This window comes from Microtus pennsylvanicus, chromosome 3 (genome assembly GCF_037038515.1).
Source record: "Microtus pennsylvanicus isolate mMicPen1 chromosome 3, mMicPen1.hap1, whole genome shotgun sequence".
Lineage (NCBI taxonomy): Eukaryota > Metazoa > Chordata > Mammalia > Rodentia > Cricetidae > Microtus > Microtus pennsylvanicus.
Window position 1 is genome coordinate 5,504,491 of NC_134581.1, and position 15,259 is coordinate 5,519,749.

Sequence of the window (15,259 nt, forward strand, 5' to 3'; positions counted from 1 at the left end):
ATGAATGAGCCTACGGAAGAGCCAATCAGAAACAGGAATGCTGCCCCTGCGGGCCAGTACTCGAGGCCTGAGAGACTTTGTGAAAGCGGCCAGGGTGTTGAGCAGAGCACAGGGCAATGCAAAGGTGCTGATGGAATCCCACCCCGTGGAGGAAGCCACGGGCTGGCCTCAGAGTGGATTTGCTCTTCGTATTCAATGGGTGGTCCATCAAACCCCATGACCCCCGATGGGAGCTCGGCAGAGGTGAAGGCAAATACTCTCGGCAGGAGCACATGTCACCCAGGCTTCAAAGGATTGCCGCCACCGAGAACTTTCTGAGGGAAGTCGCCAAGCACCGGCCAACAGTAAATGAACAACCGATGAGCTCCGTGAAGAACACGTGCCCGTGAATGAGAATCTAGAGAGGGAAGGGGAGCAGCCAGGGAGCTTAACGACCCAGCTGGCTCTGCAGGCTACGTGTGAACGTAACAATGAAGCCCAGAGAGGACATTTTTCATACGTGTGGAAGCTGTAATTGATGAACCAGAAAGCAAAACACAGCAGGTTCGATACAGCCAGAGGCTTTATTCTTGAAAACGAGTGATCTATTAGGCAGATCTTTGTTGGCAATATCGAGGGAAAAGAAGGGGGAAAATCCACAAATGAACAGAATTTGGGATAAGAATGAGGATTCAGCTAGAAAATGTATATTTAAAATCTAAGAAAACGCAGCAGCAGCGTCTGGAGATGAGTGAGAGAGCCAGAGGGAAGCTTCCAGAGGGGCTGGGCATGGTAGTGTAGAGGGCGGGGCGCTTGCTTAGAGTGAGTCTGATTCCTACCGCCGCCAAATAAACCAGATGTAGCAGTACACGTCTGTAACCCTAGTACTTCAGAGACAGAGATAGGAGGATTACCAGTTTGGCCATCCTCAGGTACACAGCAGGTCTGAGGCTAGCCTGGGCAAATGCTCAGTGATTTACAGACGCATGTGCAGGAGGTCGGCTTGCGATGAGAAACCCACCCATTTCATTGACGGCATTTCTCCCTGGACAGATGACACCAGGCACATCCCCAGGCAGGAAAGCAATGTGCAGAGAAGGTGGTGTCCAAACTATGTGCCCGAGGACAGGGTCAGCCCCGTCGTGTGGGGTGCTCCCGTGAGAGCAGGCAGCTCTTGGTATGCTCTTTAATGCTAGCCTCACACTTCCCTCTTCAGAACCCCACAGAGCTCTAGCAGCAATGAATTACAGTCAGAAACGCTGGGGTCGTTTGAAGCCATTTTTTTTTAATTCCAAACACATATTTTTTGTAAACCTGGCATTTCCCAAACAGTGCAAGTGAATTAGAAGTGACTGCAGAGACGGGAGTACACACGGACACAGTGAGGAGGGACAGCTCTCCCATCCCAAATCCTCTTGGGTAGTGTGCGTTGTGTGGATACCTCAGTAAAGCTGTGGATGTGCGGGAGGGGACGGGGGAGCAGGGGAGGTGCCTGCCCTGCAACAAACCACTCAGAAAGCATAAACTCACACTGCCAATCACACCATGCACCTCAAACAAAGCAAACTGAACAGAAGCAAAATCCAGACCAGCGTGCTGTGGAGAACACTGCACCACATCGGGAGATTTACTCCACGTTCCCCTTGGGGGCGGGAGACTTAGAAGTTCATCTAGAAGGCTGCTTTGGCCCCATTGGCTCTGCAGCCTCCCTTCAGCCATTATCCCAGAAAATACTCTCTGCTGCGCATCAAAACCCCCATCTATTAAAATTTCATGTCCTCGAGGAACTGAGAAACGATGCTCGGTTTCTGCCTTGTGTTTGCTAAAGGGATAGCGCTCCCAGTGTTTCACGTATGTCAGGCAAACACTGTTACTGAACTGTCCATCCCTCAAATGACAATGTTCTGCAGCGCCTCCAAATTTCAGGACGTTGAAATTGGGCACACCTCTCCTAGGTACATTTCCCAGGCAATCAGGTATAACGTTACCTTAACCTTAGGTAAATGTGAACACCATTCCGCACTAACCAGACAGGCTCAACAGCATCACAGGTTGCTGTTTGTTGAGATATCATGCTTTTTGGCTTTAGCCAAGAAAGTTGGTGCGGGGGGCTTCATGCAGCCTGCCAAGCCTTTGGGCACTGGGATACTTCCCCAAAGCACTGCTTGTGACCTCAATGCCAGGAACACAAGGCAAGCATTGGTCAGCCAGCACAAAGCCAGGCACTCAGCTCCCTCTCGCTAGTGTTCCTGTGCTTCTAAACGGCATAGCCTCTTTGGGATGCTCCAGACTTTCCTGAGTCCTGTGGAAACTCAGAAGAAGGGGGTCACTTTGTTTCTTAAAGAGGCATTGCTTTAGTCCTTTTTCATATTAAAAACAAAAAAACAAAACAGCACTCAGTCCAGTCCAAAGAGCAGGCTAAACCATGAAAAACAACGAAACCACGGAAGCAGATAAATGATAGTGCCCAAGAGACTGTCTGCAGGGCTTCCACGGTGAATTCCGAGGCAAAAGGGTACAATGGGCTACACAGCGGGGGTTTAAAAGAATGTTCTAGAGAGAGGCAACACAGACATATCAACACACTTGCCCACTTCCCCTGATAGCCTGAGGAAGGCTAGCATGAAGATGCTGAGCTACTCAGTGAGAGGACTCCGAGACCGGGCTCCACCTTCTTCTCTGTCTGTGTGCCAAGGAGCCACATCCCACGCTCTCCCGCCACCTGGTACTCAGCATTATCAGACAGGCTGCTAAGATTTGCTTCTGAGGCTACCATGTCGTTTTCTAAAAATCTGCCCCATGGAGCTGTACTGACATTTTGACACACTCATGAGGGCTTATCATTCATGATGGGGCACAAGCGGCCATATTTCACCTGAGTCTGCCCTTTCTCCCTGTTCACACTTCTCAGGTGTGGCTAGCTGGACTGTGCACGTGAGCCACCATTCTCCACTGACCCCATGAAGCCATGCCCTCTGCAGGAAGCAGTCAGTGGGGACTGATGCGTTTGGCTAAAACTGCAGCTGGCATTGCAGTGGCCTCACCACCTAAGAATATCGAATGATTTATTAAAGGAAACCATGACATGATCTGCACATCATCATCACAGGACAGCTGCAAGTGAGGTTCATGGAGAATCCACACTCTACACCTACTGCAGGCTGGATGGCTTACTACCCCGAGACTGTGTTCTCTGGGGATCACCAGCATCCAGCACAGTGCCCGACCCACAGTCCAGGTTGTACATGGCTGGTAAAGCCAAGACTTCTTTCCTTATTTCTTTTGTCAAGACTTATGAACTGGGTGTGTACTAGTTTCCTGAGCTGCCCCAGCCTTGCTGTGACCCCTGTCTCCATTCCAGGGTCAGATGCAACATTTGACTTCTAGGACCAGCTTTGACTTATGGCTTTTTTTTAAAAAGCTGAAGATAGCGTTCACTTGTTTGGGGGAGGGGAACACCAAAGCTCTTGGCTCAGAGTTCTTTATATGATTTCTGGGTCTCCCTGGTTGAGGGTGTCCCTGAAGCTGTCCTTTAGAGGACAGAGTCATCTTGTCAGCAAGAACCAAAGGCAGAAAGTTTACATTCCCTGCAGGTGTGTGACCACAAAAGTCCAGCTTCCTGACATCTGGTCAGGACACTCTTGAGCCTGACTTGCCGACCATCCAATTGGGCTGAAGCCAGGCTGTGGGTTGTCCCCTAAAGGGACATTGTTGCTTGGCTTCCCCTACTTTCCTGTATTTTATTCTCTACGTCCTCACTGCTAGCTTCTGGGAGGACTTTCTCAATAACTTAGTTGCATCCAAGTCCTTATTCCAGGTTTTGACTCTTGAGAATTCCACCTAAGACATAACACAAATCAAGTGGGGCTATCCTCTCTGGGAAGGAATCTGCAGCGCTACCATTTGGGGGCAGCAAGAGTGACAGAGGAAATGGAGATCCTTGAACTGAAATGACATCACAAGGCAGCACCTTACACACAGAGACACAGGTCTTTGCTGAGAGAGCACAGCTCCAGTCCTGGGCTTTGAATCCTGGTACACAGTGTTTGGGATGAGATGCTATTCTGAGGTTGACCAGTTGTCTATCCAGCGCTTGCTGACTCCAGAGGGAGGAGGGTGAAGTGTCCGCTGCATGTGTCAGAGGGGTGCAGAGCATCTGCAGTGAGGAAAACAGGCTTTTCATCTCAGTTCCTGTTGGGAATCTCCCAGTGAGAGGTCCGTAAGAGAAAGCACTGATACTTCTTCAAGGTTCTGACCTCAGCTCCAGGTGACAACAACAGGAAATGTTTTAGGTGGTCTTGCCACATCCACGGTGTTTCTGCAGTACTCCCAGCTTGGTGGATTCACTTCAGGAGGTTTCTTTAGTTTATTTTATCTGCAGGTTTTAAACAGCAAGTTCCAAAGTACAATAAGTTCTTTCTCTTTTAAAATTTGTATGCAGGTACATGTATTTCCAAGGTTTCAGTGCTTGAGTGAATTATAGAACTATTTAATAGAAATAATAAAACATCGATACAAATATAAAGACACGATCAATATAAAAGGCTTACATTTATAAAAAATACTTTTAGGTAACAGTTTCCCCTGAGGGTTGACCACGCAATGTTGCATCCATAAATATTGCTTTGCTCTGTAGCTCGTCTTTCCCAAGCTCTGAGTTTGTTCGTAAAGGGAGGTCATGGTGGCCCCAGTCATGTGACCTGGCTGGAGTTAGCCATCTCAGGTCGGCACCGGGCTTGACAGGATGAGGAGGAGAACAGCATCAGTGGGGCCTCCGGAAAATCTGGAGAAGATTTCTTTCTTCCAAATATGGAAGATACAAAGATCAGGGACCACAGGCTGGCGACGGGAGCATGAGGGCGTCACATGACTGTACGGCGGGTCACTGGTTTTTCTGCACCCAGTCCCAACCATCTTCATTCTCTTTCCGGTTCTTCTCAGCTTCGATTATCTCTTTGTACCTTCTGCGGAAGAAGCCCATCTGAAAGACAGTGGAAGAGCTCTGGGTTAGGACTGGCTCTGTATCCCAGGCAGCCTGAGCTATGAGGAGGTGGGAGGGACCTAGCTCTCCCCAAGCCTGGGGAAGCGAGGAGAATGTCTCAGGTGAGACTGTTTTTAGAAAAAATACCGGCAAGCAAAGAGTTACCTGGATCCACTTTTCAAACCACACTGACTTCCTGGTCTATCTCCCAGCAAGATGTTCATTGCACCGATTTTTGGAAAAGTGTTCTTCATACTGGGTGCTGGGAAACACGAGTTACTGGGTGTTTTTCAAAGTTTCTTTTGAGTGAAGAAAACGATAAATATGCCATGGCCAATCAAGTTTGGGAAAAGCTGGAATCTTCTAGGCATTGACCACTGATGGGGAAAGCCAGCATTTCTAGAGCTGACTGGCTGTTTTCCCTGCTGCATATGTGTTTATGTATGTACGCGTTTACATGTTTGTGTATACATGTGTTACACGCATGCTTACATGCATATCGAGTATGTGTACACTTGTTTATGTGCATATGTTTATATATATGTGTGTGTTTATATGTTTGTGCAAATGTGTCCACATGGATATGTATATGTGTGTTTATGTGCATGTTTATATGCATATGTGATGATGTGTATGTACTTCGGCATATATGTGTTTGTTTATGTTAATGTATGTATGTGTTTGTTTATGTGTATGTATATATGTGTTTATGTGTATAGTGTTTATGTGTATATGTACATGTGTCTTTATGTGTGTGTAAATTTGTGTTTGTGTACATGTATAAGTGTATAAACATGTTTATACACATTTTCTATGTATTATGTGTTTATGTGCTTTGTGTGTGGAGGTCAGAGTCAGGCAGGAGCTGTCCACTTTGATTTTTGAAACAAGTCTCTCAGTGGCTTGGACCATTCTGAGCAGGCATGTCTGGCCAGTAAACTCTGGGAATCTGACTATCTCTACCTCCCCAGCACTGGGATTACAGGCATAGGCCACCATGCCTGGCTTTATACAGGTGCTGAGGAAGGACACAGGACCTTGTGTGTATGTGGCAAGCACTTCGCCATCTAAGTTACATCCTCAAACCTTACACGAACCTCTTAATGTCCTGAGAGACATCAGCCCCCTGTGGATCCATCTGAAAAACAGTGCTCTCACCCAGATAACTTTTTCAAGCATCCGGGAAGTGGGGTCTCATTTTGCCTTGATGGCCTCTAGAACTTTCTCTCATATCTGTAGCATTCATGATACCCATGCAGGAGTCAACAGCATAGATTTCCCCTTGGCTCTGCATCCTGATTCAGGGTGGCAGTTTTCTCCAGCTTTTCTTTTCTGCCTCTGCCCTGAAGTTGCATTTGGTCTGTGGCTCTTGGCACTTGGTAAGATGAATATCTGGCTTATCTCACATAGCCGTTACAATTGCTGCTATCCAGTGTCTAAGCAACTGTTTGCTGCCTGTGATAGTTAAAGCAATGTTCAACCTGACAGTATCTACTGTCGGGGAGAGGAGCCTCTGAGCATGCCTTATGGGCAGTGATAGTGATGATCAAATCGATCTTTTTAAAAAAATGTTTATTTTTATGCACATCAGTGTTTTGCCCATGTGCATGCATGTGCACCATCTGCACACCGTGCCTGAATAGGTCAGGCCAAGAGAGGGCCTGGATTTCCTGGAATGAGAGTTGTGGGTGGTCATGAGCTCCTGCAAGGCAGAGAAGCAGGTGGATATCAGGGACTCTCTCGAAACACCCTCATATTGTCCACTGAAGGGGGCTCCACTGGCCTTGCACAGATGAGAGCTGCCTCCCCCGCATTGTAAGGAAACCTGTTACTAGACTCCAGCAGGTCCCCCAGGGCTGTGCAGTTTGAATGGTAGGGAAGGGGCTGTGCAGTTTGAATGGTAGGGAAGGAACAGAGGCCTTCCAAGGACAACTTGCAAGAGTCTGAGAAAATCTGTTATGGTTCAGTCTGTCAACTCAATTCAACCTGCGATCACCTGAGAAGAGAGTTTCACTGAGAGACTGTCTGGGTTAGGCTGGCTTGTGACGGCTTCTTTTCATTGTTAATGGATATGGGAAGGTCCAAACTTCTGTGGGCAGAGCCATTCCCTAGGCATGAGATCCTGGACTGGGTAAGTTCAGAGAGTGAGTTGAGCACACGCGTACACATTCCTTTCTCTCTGCATTTGACTATGGATGCTAGGTGACTGGCTGGTTCAGGTTCCTGCAGCCCTGACTTCCCTGCAATACAGATCATAACCTGGAACTGGGAGCTAAAATGAACCATTTCTCCTGATTGTTGCTTTTTGGGGGGTGGGTTGGTTCTTTTATCAGAACAACAGAAATGAAACTAGAAAAACTCAATCATGAAGATAAACATGGCTAGAACAAGAAAATGTCTTTAGCCTACACTTGGGGCTGCTGATGGTGACCGTGCACCAATCAAGGAGACTTGTGACATTTCACTCTTGGGTCTGTGTGTGTGTGTGTGTGTGTGTGTGTGTGTGTGTGTATGTGCACATCAGTGCAGGTGCCTGAAGAGGCCAGAAGAGGGCATCAGATACCCAGTCCTACAGTTATAGACAGTTGGAAGCCACACTAACTCCGTTGTTCAGAACTTAACTTGAATCCTCCACAAGAGCAAGTGCTCTTAACCACTGAGCCACCTCCCAGGTTCCAGAACTAGGGTTCCTATTCATTCTAAGAAGGAGACAAGATGGCTCACTTCTCATGTCCGTGCTAAGATGTGGTGAAAGGATTTGGAGCAGCTAATGCAATGACGACGCTCACATGCTCAGATCATTATGGATGTCATTCTTGCCACCAGCAAAGTAAGGGTGCTGTCCTCTCCTGCAGACACCCAGAGCAAGCTCTCTTCTTCATGCAGAAACAGCCTCGTAAGGTCCATTCTCCCCACCAGGGTCTAAGAGTTCAGACTCCAATAGTCAACCTTTGAGCACGGGAGGCTGATGAGCGATTATGTGCAGGGGAAGCTGAATTGTCACGGGTGTGTATGTCTTCTCCAAAAGACCATTTCTTAAAGCACAGTACATTCTTGTGGCTGGAGAAGGCTGACTGTGGCAGAACAGGCTGTGCACCAGAGCTCAGGGTTGCCAGAGAATAGACAGGTTTGCCAGGGCCATTTCCCAACAGATGGCAGTAGAGTGACTTCTTCTAACAAACCCAGACTCTTCAGACAGATGAAGAAAAAGCTACCAGAACAAAAGGAGAACCTGGGGAATGACTTAGTAGAATGGTACCTGCCTAGTATGCACAGGGCCATGGCTGTTATTCCCAGCAACACACACACACACACACACACACACACACACACACACACACGCACGCACGCACACACGCACGCAAATGAACGAATAAATGAGTGAATATGTATATCAGTTTGTATAGTCACCACACTGTATGGTACCTTGTGCCAACCAGTCACTATCACCCCTACTGATCCTAGCATGTAGGTCCCCTTTCATTAGTACGCCTGGGTATTTGGGAGGAATTCTGGGAAGTCTTGGACCACCAGCTAAGCTCACCCTGAGACTTCTGGGAAACAATGACAAGCATACACTGTACCCATAAGGACCCCACACTTCCACCCAGTGGCGTCAGTTGCTTCCTGAATCTGGAACCCTTTCTGGAATCTTCCAAGGCTCGTGTTCCAGGAGGGCTCAGATGTTTTGTTTATAATTATCCTGCTTGCAGGAGAAACCGCCCTACGAAGAGACTTCATGACTAGCTTCAAGGTTTGTTCAGTTGGAGGCCTGGAACAGCAAAGTACCTTCTGGTCCCGACAGTAACCCCAGAGAGCAGCTCCCAGATCCCTCCTGTGGGCTAACCCGATAGCTGCTCCATTAGGTGAGTGCTGGGTGAGTCAATGAACCCAGAGGAAGAAATGAGAACTGACCCAGTTCTGAGGTACACAGTCCTGGTCCAGTCCACTTCAGGGTGATAAGAACAGCAAAACAACTCCAGGGTATCTGGGCTCTGAGGGTGTTTCTCTGTGCACTGGCCTTTTGGGGGTTTCTTGGGCAGCCATTCCCACGACCTTGGGCACGCTCTTCCATTGGCCTAGCTCTGGGCCTTGTGTTTATGGACCTCTTAGTTACTTGGCTGTTTACATAGCACGTCTCCATCTCGAGATCTTGAGGACACAGTATCAGACCAATATTTATCTCCCAATATAAACTAGACCCACCACACGTCACTGGCACATAGTTTTTTTTTTGGGGGGGGGCTGGTTTGAGACTGTGTGTCCATGTGTGCACACGAGTGTATATTGTTTTGAAAAGTAGGGATGGGTTTTCTCAGACTGCATTGGAGGCAAGATGGTGAGCTTTCTGCCACGGCTGCCAAACCTTACATGTTCCCTGTGCCACCCCACAGATGTCCACGGCTAAGCAGTTTGGGTTGTGAGTCACAGTGATGCTCTCCAATAAAAACCATACTCTCTAAGAAAGCTCTAGAATGCAAGGCTCCTGGAATGGTTTCAGCTGATGGAGGCCTCCAAGTAGCTCCTGTTGGGGTGGGGGGGGGGCAGCCAAACCTTTTCTGCACCCTGTTTCTTGACCAGGCAGGACTGGGTCTTCCTTGCAAAACAATGGCACTCTGTTCCTAATCATCTGGTTTTGAAAATGTGTCAATCAGGAAAGAAAAGAGAAGAGAGATGGAGGGTCCTTGTCTGGGGGCTGTGGACGAGCTCCTTCACTGAAGGGGTGGCCTGTGTGTCTGGCAAACTGCAAAGAAGCAGGGGCAGACTCAGGAAAGCAGTAGAAGGATGCGAGAGGCATTTTTCTTCCAAAGGTCAAACGCCTGAACATATTTTCTCTCGCCCTGCTCCACTGGTGTTAATGAGTTGAAGGTGTCTCTCAGACAAGCTAACCCCATGCTGCCGCACCTCTGAGCAGTTCACCCTTTCCATAAAGGGGCCTCTAGGAAGAGGCACCAGGCTGGGGTGTCTTCCAACCCAGCCAGGAGCTGTAGCAACGGAGAGCGGACGCTTTTGGATTTGTCTCCCTTGAAAGAGTTTCATGTTTCAAAGTCTTCCTCCTGTGCAGTGGTTTGGCAGACTACCGTAATCCTTGCACATCAAGTTTAAATTACGGTTCCCAGTGTCCGCGGACGGCTCAGCTCTGAGAAGGTTGATTAGGATCCATTTCAGCGCTTTGCTTAGCTTGGGGCCCTGCTGTGGGTTTTGTGTAGGAGCCAGGTCTGTTTGCCGCCAAGCATGAGAGAGTCTGGGCCATCAGCAGGCCCTTTAGGAAGGTTCTCGGGAGCAGTAACGGCAGGGTCTAGATGGGGAGGATGAGTGGGCTGAGCAGAAGACAGGGACCAGGACCTAGCTCTGGAGAAGGCATTTTGAAACCTCAAGGTGTTTCTGCTTCTGAAAGAAGGGAACTCCACAGGACATATGTCACAAGGTAGGGACCAGTGAACAAGGCCAAGTACTGTTGCTCCTCTCAGTCACTAAAGTGCCCTTCTCTGCGGTTTTTAAAACAGTGTAAGGTCTGTTGTTTGCTTCTGCCCAGTTACCTGAGTACACCACCAGAAGGAGCCCAGTGCTACTTGCTGAATGGAGACACTGGGCACCCAGTGAGCACCGAGCACGCAGATCCACAAGCCTGTGTGGATCACGGAGGCACTGGCGGAATCTGCTCTCTAGAGCTTTAGTATCATACCAGCATTTGGGTTTAGACCACACAGTTTTGGGACAATCATTTTTGGCTCATGTGTGTAGGACACAGATGACCACAGGCAACAATGTCCAGCAGCACTTGAAAAGGGAACTCAGGCCTCCCAGGGGATGTTTCAGTGGGTAGAGAAGCTTGCTGCTAAGCCTGATGACCTGAGTTCAATCTCCAGGACCCACATGGAGGAAAGAGAGCCCATTCCTCTAAGTTGTCCTCTGACCAAATCTGCCCCCCAACTCCCCACAAAATAAATCTTTTACAAAATTAAAAAATAGTCGGAGGGAATTCAATAGATGTGTCCATACAGGAAGAGGGCCTGACCTCTGGCCATCTGTCCCTTAAGTGTTCGTAGAAATATGTCTCCTGGTCATCTGGACGGCTGGTGCCAGCCAGCGGCTTCCCTGGAGGGGTAGAGGGGATTACATATGGAGCATGGTGATAAACCCAAACCGGTGAGGTCTGACAAGGCAGATGCCGGGCTGGACCTCAGCCAGTTTTCAGCGGGTTTCTCCACATGGCGTCATTGATACTGAATTGCTACTCAATACCCATAATGCATTATTTTTAGGTTGTGGATATAGGAAGCAGAGTTGACAAAATGTCTGTAGTCCTCCATTGTAGGGAAGGTAGGTCTTCAAAATAATCCTTCATTTCACTTGTTTTTCTAACCTTTTCTAGATTGACTATACAGTCGGTCCTCAAAAAAGACATTTTCCCCTCTAAAGGCTTCCCATCCCACTTGCTTCTTTTGTGTAGGAGTCAGAAGATCTCACAGCCATGCTTGACTCGGACCACCCTCTGATATGAAGACTGTACCAAGGTATTTTTATGTCTCATGTGTTCCCATGTACACGCCACAGTGTACATATGAAGATCAGAGGACAGCTTGTGGGAGCTGGGTCTCTCCTTCCACTCCCCAAGTCCCGGGGATTGAACTTGGGCTGCCTGACTTGGCGGCAAGCACCTTTACGGACTGAGCCATCTCACCAGACACTCCTTTTATTTTCAAAATTAATTAACTTAATGTGTATGTGTGCCTGAGTGTGTGTATGTGTGTGCCCGAGTGTGTGTGTGTGCCTGAGTGTGTGTGTGTGCCTGAGTGTGTGTGTGCATTGCATGTGTACCTGTGTGGAGAGTCGGGTCTAGAAAACTTTACACAAAGGTTGCCAACTTAGAGCATAAGAGAAACCAGTCGGCAAAGATGAAGGTGGAACCCTCGGAAGAAGGCCATCTATAACCAGTTGGGGGCCCCTGCAGAGGTGTCTGAAGGTGACCTGTGGCTCATTCTAATACTAAAACACATACTCCCAGGTGTCCAGAATCCTGAGGTCTCTCAGTTGACAGGATTCAAGAAGGTAGACATCACATACTGTCATGGACTCAGAAAGATGGAGGTCCTTGTAACAAGTCCCCAGTCAACAGCCATCAGGTGTCAACAGTCAACCAACTCCTGCACCTCATCTCAAACAAAAGCTTGCCACATACGTGAGGGGCAGGAAGGGAAGTGTGAGAAGGTTACGGAGATCAGTAAGGAGCGGTGAGCTCTGTTGAGGATCAGACAGCAGAGTGCATTTTGCCTGCATTTACTCTGATCTAAGTACCAACAAGGCACAGAGAAAACAAGCAGGCATAACCCACTACGCTCTAGCCCACCCTGGACCCTCACGACCTGGTATCAGATTCATAACCGTGATGAACGACGGCAAGTTCTATGCAATGACATTTTTGATGCAGAAGAGTATGTGTGTTTTCTCCCTTCCCTTCCAAGAAGAGTAAAGGAGCCATGGTGCAGTATATGCAAGGTTGTCCTTCCGTTCTCCTGCAGAAATGAGGCTATGGAATACAGCCTCTGTATGTGGCTCTTATCCAGGAACAAGGCCTATCACCACACTCTCTTTTAGCAAACAGGACAAAAGCAAAGGGACACAGTGGTGGCAGGGGGGAAGAGCAGAGGAGCGCAGATGACGGTGTCGTGGGTGGTGTGAACTCAGTGGGGTAGCCACAGGGTCTTCATGCAGACCAGCAGGGAGAATGGGAGTGACCATGACATCCCCTGCTTTGTGTCTGGGCCCACGTGGCTGGAGCAAGAGTGCTTTCTTCTCATTCCAAAAGCCCACACGAAGACAGATGCTTCCCCCTACCCTACAACCATGCGTTTTCAGATTCCAAACACTGAGCCTTTTTCTCCACTCAGAGGCCAGAGGCCCTCTCAGCAGGAAGGCGCTGGAGCTGGAGACGAGGGAGTGTTAAGAGTCTATCTGGCTGTGTGGGGTAAACAAAGGACGATTAAAAGGGAGGCAATGTCTGCTGTTGGCAAACACGCAGGAAAATGCACACTCTGCAAAACCTGCGGTGGTAGGGGGGCTCAGGGTAGCATTTCAGGAAGACGGTTTACTACATCCCTCCACGACTCCGTTCCTAGGGTTTCACTCTAAGGACACAGTGAAAGATTTGTGCAACTCTCTGAGTCTAAGGTCATCCGCTGTGGTGTTGTTATAAGATATGCACAACCAGGAACAACCCTGATTCTAGACTAGGGGGCTGTAGACTCCAGAGTTAGCGCTGTCATGATGAGAGGCTTACAGTATTGCTCTCAGGGACCAGCAGGCTGCCAGACAGCACAGGGTATCTGGCATGTGCGGGCATGTAAGACGAGCATGATACGCCGAATGTTTCCTTCCATCCCCACATACTCTTCTAAGTAAAGTACCGTTAAGTTTAAAGCAACAGAGCCGACCATTAATCTGAGGAACGTATGCCAAACACACAGTTTTCCTGGAGTTTCTAGACTGCTTACATATTCTAAATTATATTTATTATACGTATATTTTTCCAGATTGAGAGCTGAACCCACAGGGGCAGAGAAGATGTCTCAGTTGGTACAGTGCCTCTTGGGCGAGTATAAAGGTCTGAGTTCTGATATTCAGAACCCGTGTGAAAAAGCAAGGCATGGTGGCAATGGCTTACAGTCCCAGGGCTGGGTAGGAGACACAGGCAGACTCCTACTGCTTACTGGCCAGCCATCTTAGCCTAACCTGGTGAGCTCCAGGCCGGTGTCTCAAAAACAAGGGTGCTGAGGGGCTGGAGAGATGGCTCAGAGGTTAAGAGCACTGGCTGTTCTCCCAGAAGTTCTGAGTTCAATTCCAAGTAACCATATGGTGGCTCACAGCTCTGGTACCCTCTTCTGGAGTGCAGACAGAACATTGTATACTATGCCAGAAGAGGAGAATTGAAAGTCATCCCTCGAACCACACATGTAGGCCATGACATACGCACAGACACGCATGTGAGTCTGTGAGCGTGCACGCACAGGGATGGAACCCACAGCTTTCTATTTAGAACTACTTCACCTGGACATATATTGAGTATCTGTCTGGATAACTTAGCTAACAAATCGTCCACAAATAAGCAGAGCCCATGAGAAAGCCTGGCTCACATCTACGCATGCAGAGAAACACAAGGCCAAGGCCAAGCTCATCACACTTAGGTCCAAGATGTAACTCCTGGATGCCACATAACATGTTTTTCTTTGTTAATGTTATTTGTTTGGTCAATACATACATATTGTTTTCTAATCCCAAATAATTATTTGGATTTTAAACATCCACCCAAATACTCTCAGAAACTGTTTCTGTAGTAGGCATTTAAAAACTGCTTTTCCAAAGAGCACCGGTTACTTTGTGCCCAGAAGGTAACCCAAAGCAGGATGAGAGCCTGGCAGCTTTGCCTTCGCTTTGTGCTTCCTCATCTCTGGGTTAGGCTCTGCTAAAACCCCACCTAAAACCCCACAGTACCTAAGACCTCTCCTTCCCCCTCCAGGCCAAAGTCGCAGATAACACTGTCTCCAGCTGCAGTCACCTTGAAATGCAGGGAAAGCCTGGCTGGCAACCTATCACCCATAGTGAGGTCACTTCCCAGGCAGGAGAAAACATCTTATAGGAACCATATCGGTCTCCTGAAGCAGTGACGGCAGCAACCGTTTGGGACGGTTTTAATTTTCTGAGGATAGATAACGTGAAGTGATTGAACTCTCCTTCTCTAAAGTGGTCTAAGAGGAGGCAAGATTCCATCCTCTGCCTGAAGAGGGCGCTGATTCCCTCTGTACCTGTACTGTGAGGGGAAACCTCTTCCCAGGTTCCCTGGCCCTGGGGAGGCCTGCAGCCTGGTGTCCTGGCTGGGACGTTTGCAGGCACCCGTGGTCGCCAGACTCACCTTCCACAGCAGCACCGCCAGAAGCAAGAAGATGAGGAATCCCACCAGCAAACTGATGGCGATGATCCACCCCACAACGTAGCCGCGGGGCTCCAGGTTGTGCAGGGCCTCGAAGACCACCTAGAAGGCAGCACAGACGTGACATTGTGAGGACAAGTCTTGGAAGGGCCATAAAGACAGCGACCCTGATTTCAAACATCACAAGCTGAACATAGTAAATACAGTGAATATAATAAAAAACATCGGGCCATGCTACATTCCGAGAGTAGGTGACACCCTTCTACCTCATATGCTGGTTCTGAGATAAAGAAGATGGGGGAGGGGGGTTTTCCAGAGCAGGAAGCACTTCTGGGGGTTCAACTCAATGTGCCACTTAGTACGGAATCATT

The 15,259-nt window shown here is 48.5% G+C and overlaps 1 protein-coding gene across 1 annotated transcript in view; it reads right to left on the bottom strand.

Annotated features, from left to right (window-relative positions):
* Positions 1 to 567: 567 nt before the first annotated feature.
* The window catches only part of Itga9 (integrin subunit alpha 9), a 307,991-nt gene continuing 293,299 nt past the window's right edge, over positions 568 to 15,259 (bottom strand). The window contains exons 27-28 of the mRNA XM_075964201.1: positions 14,871 to 14,990; positions 568 to 4,960 (exon numbers count right to left, since the gene is read on the bottom strand). Of these exons, the coding sequence (XP_075820316.1) occupies positions 4,862 to 4,960; positions 14,871 to 14,990 (219 nt within the window). The 3' untranslated portion in view covers positions 568 to 4,861. The remainder of the gene's footprint in view (positions 4,961 to 14,870; positions 14,991 to 15,259) is intronic.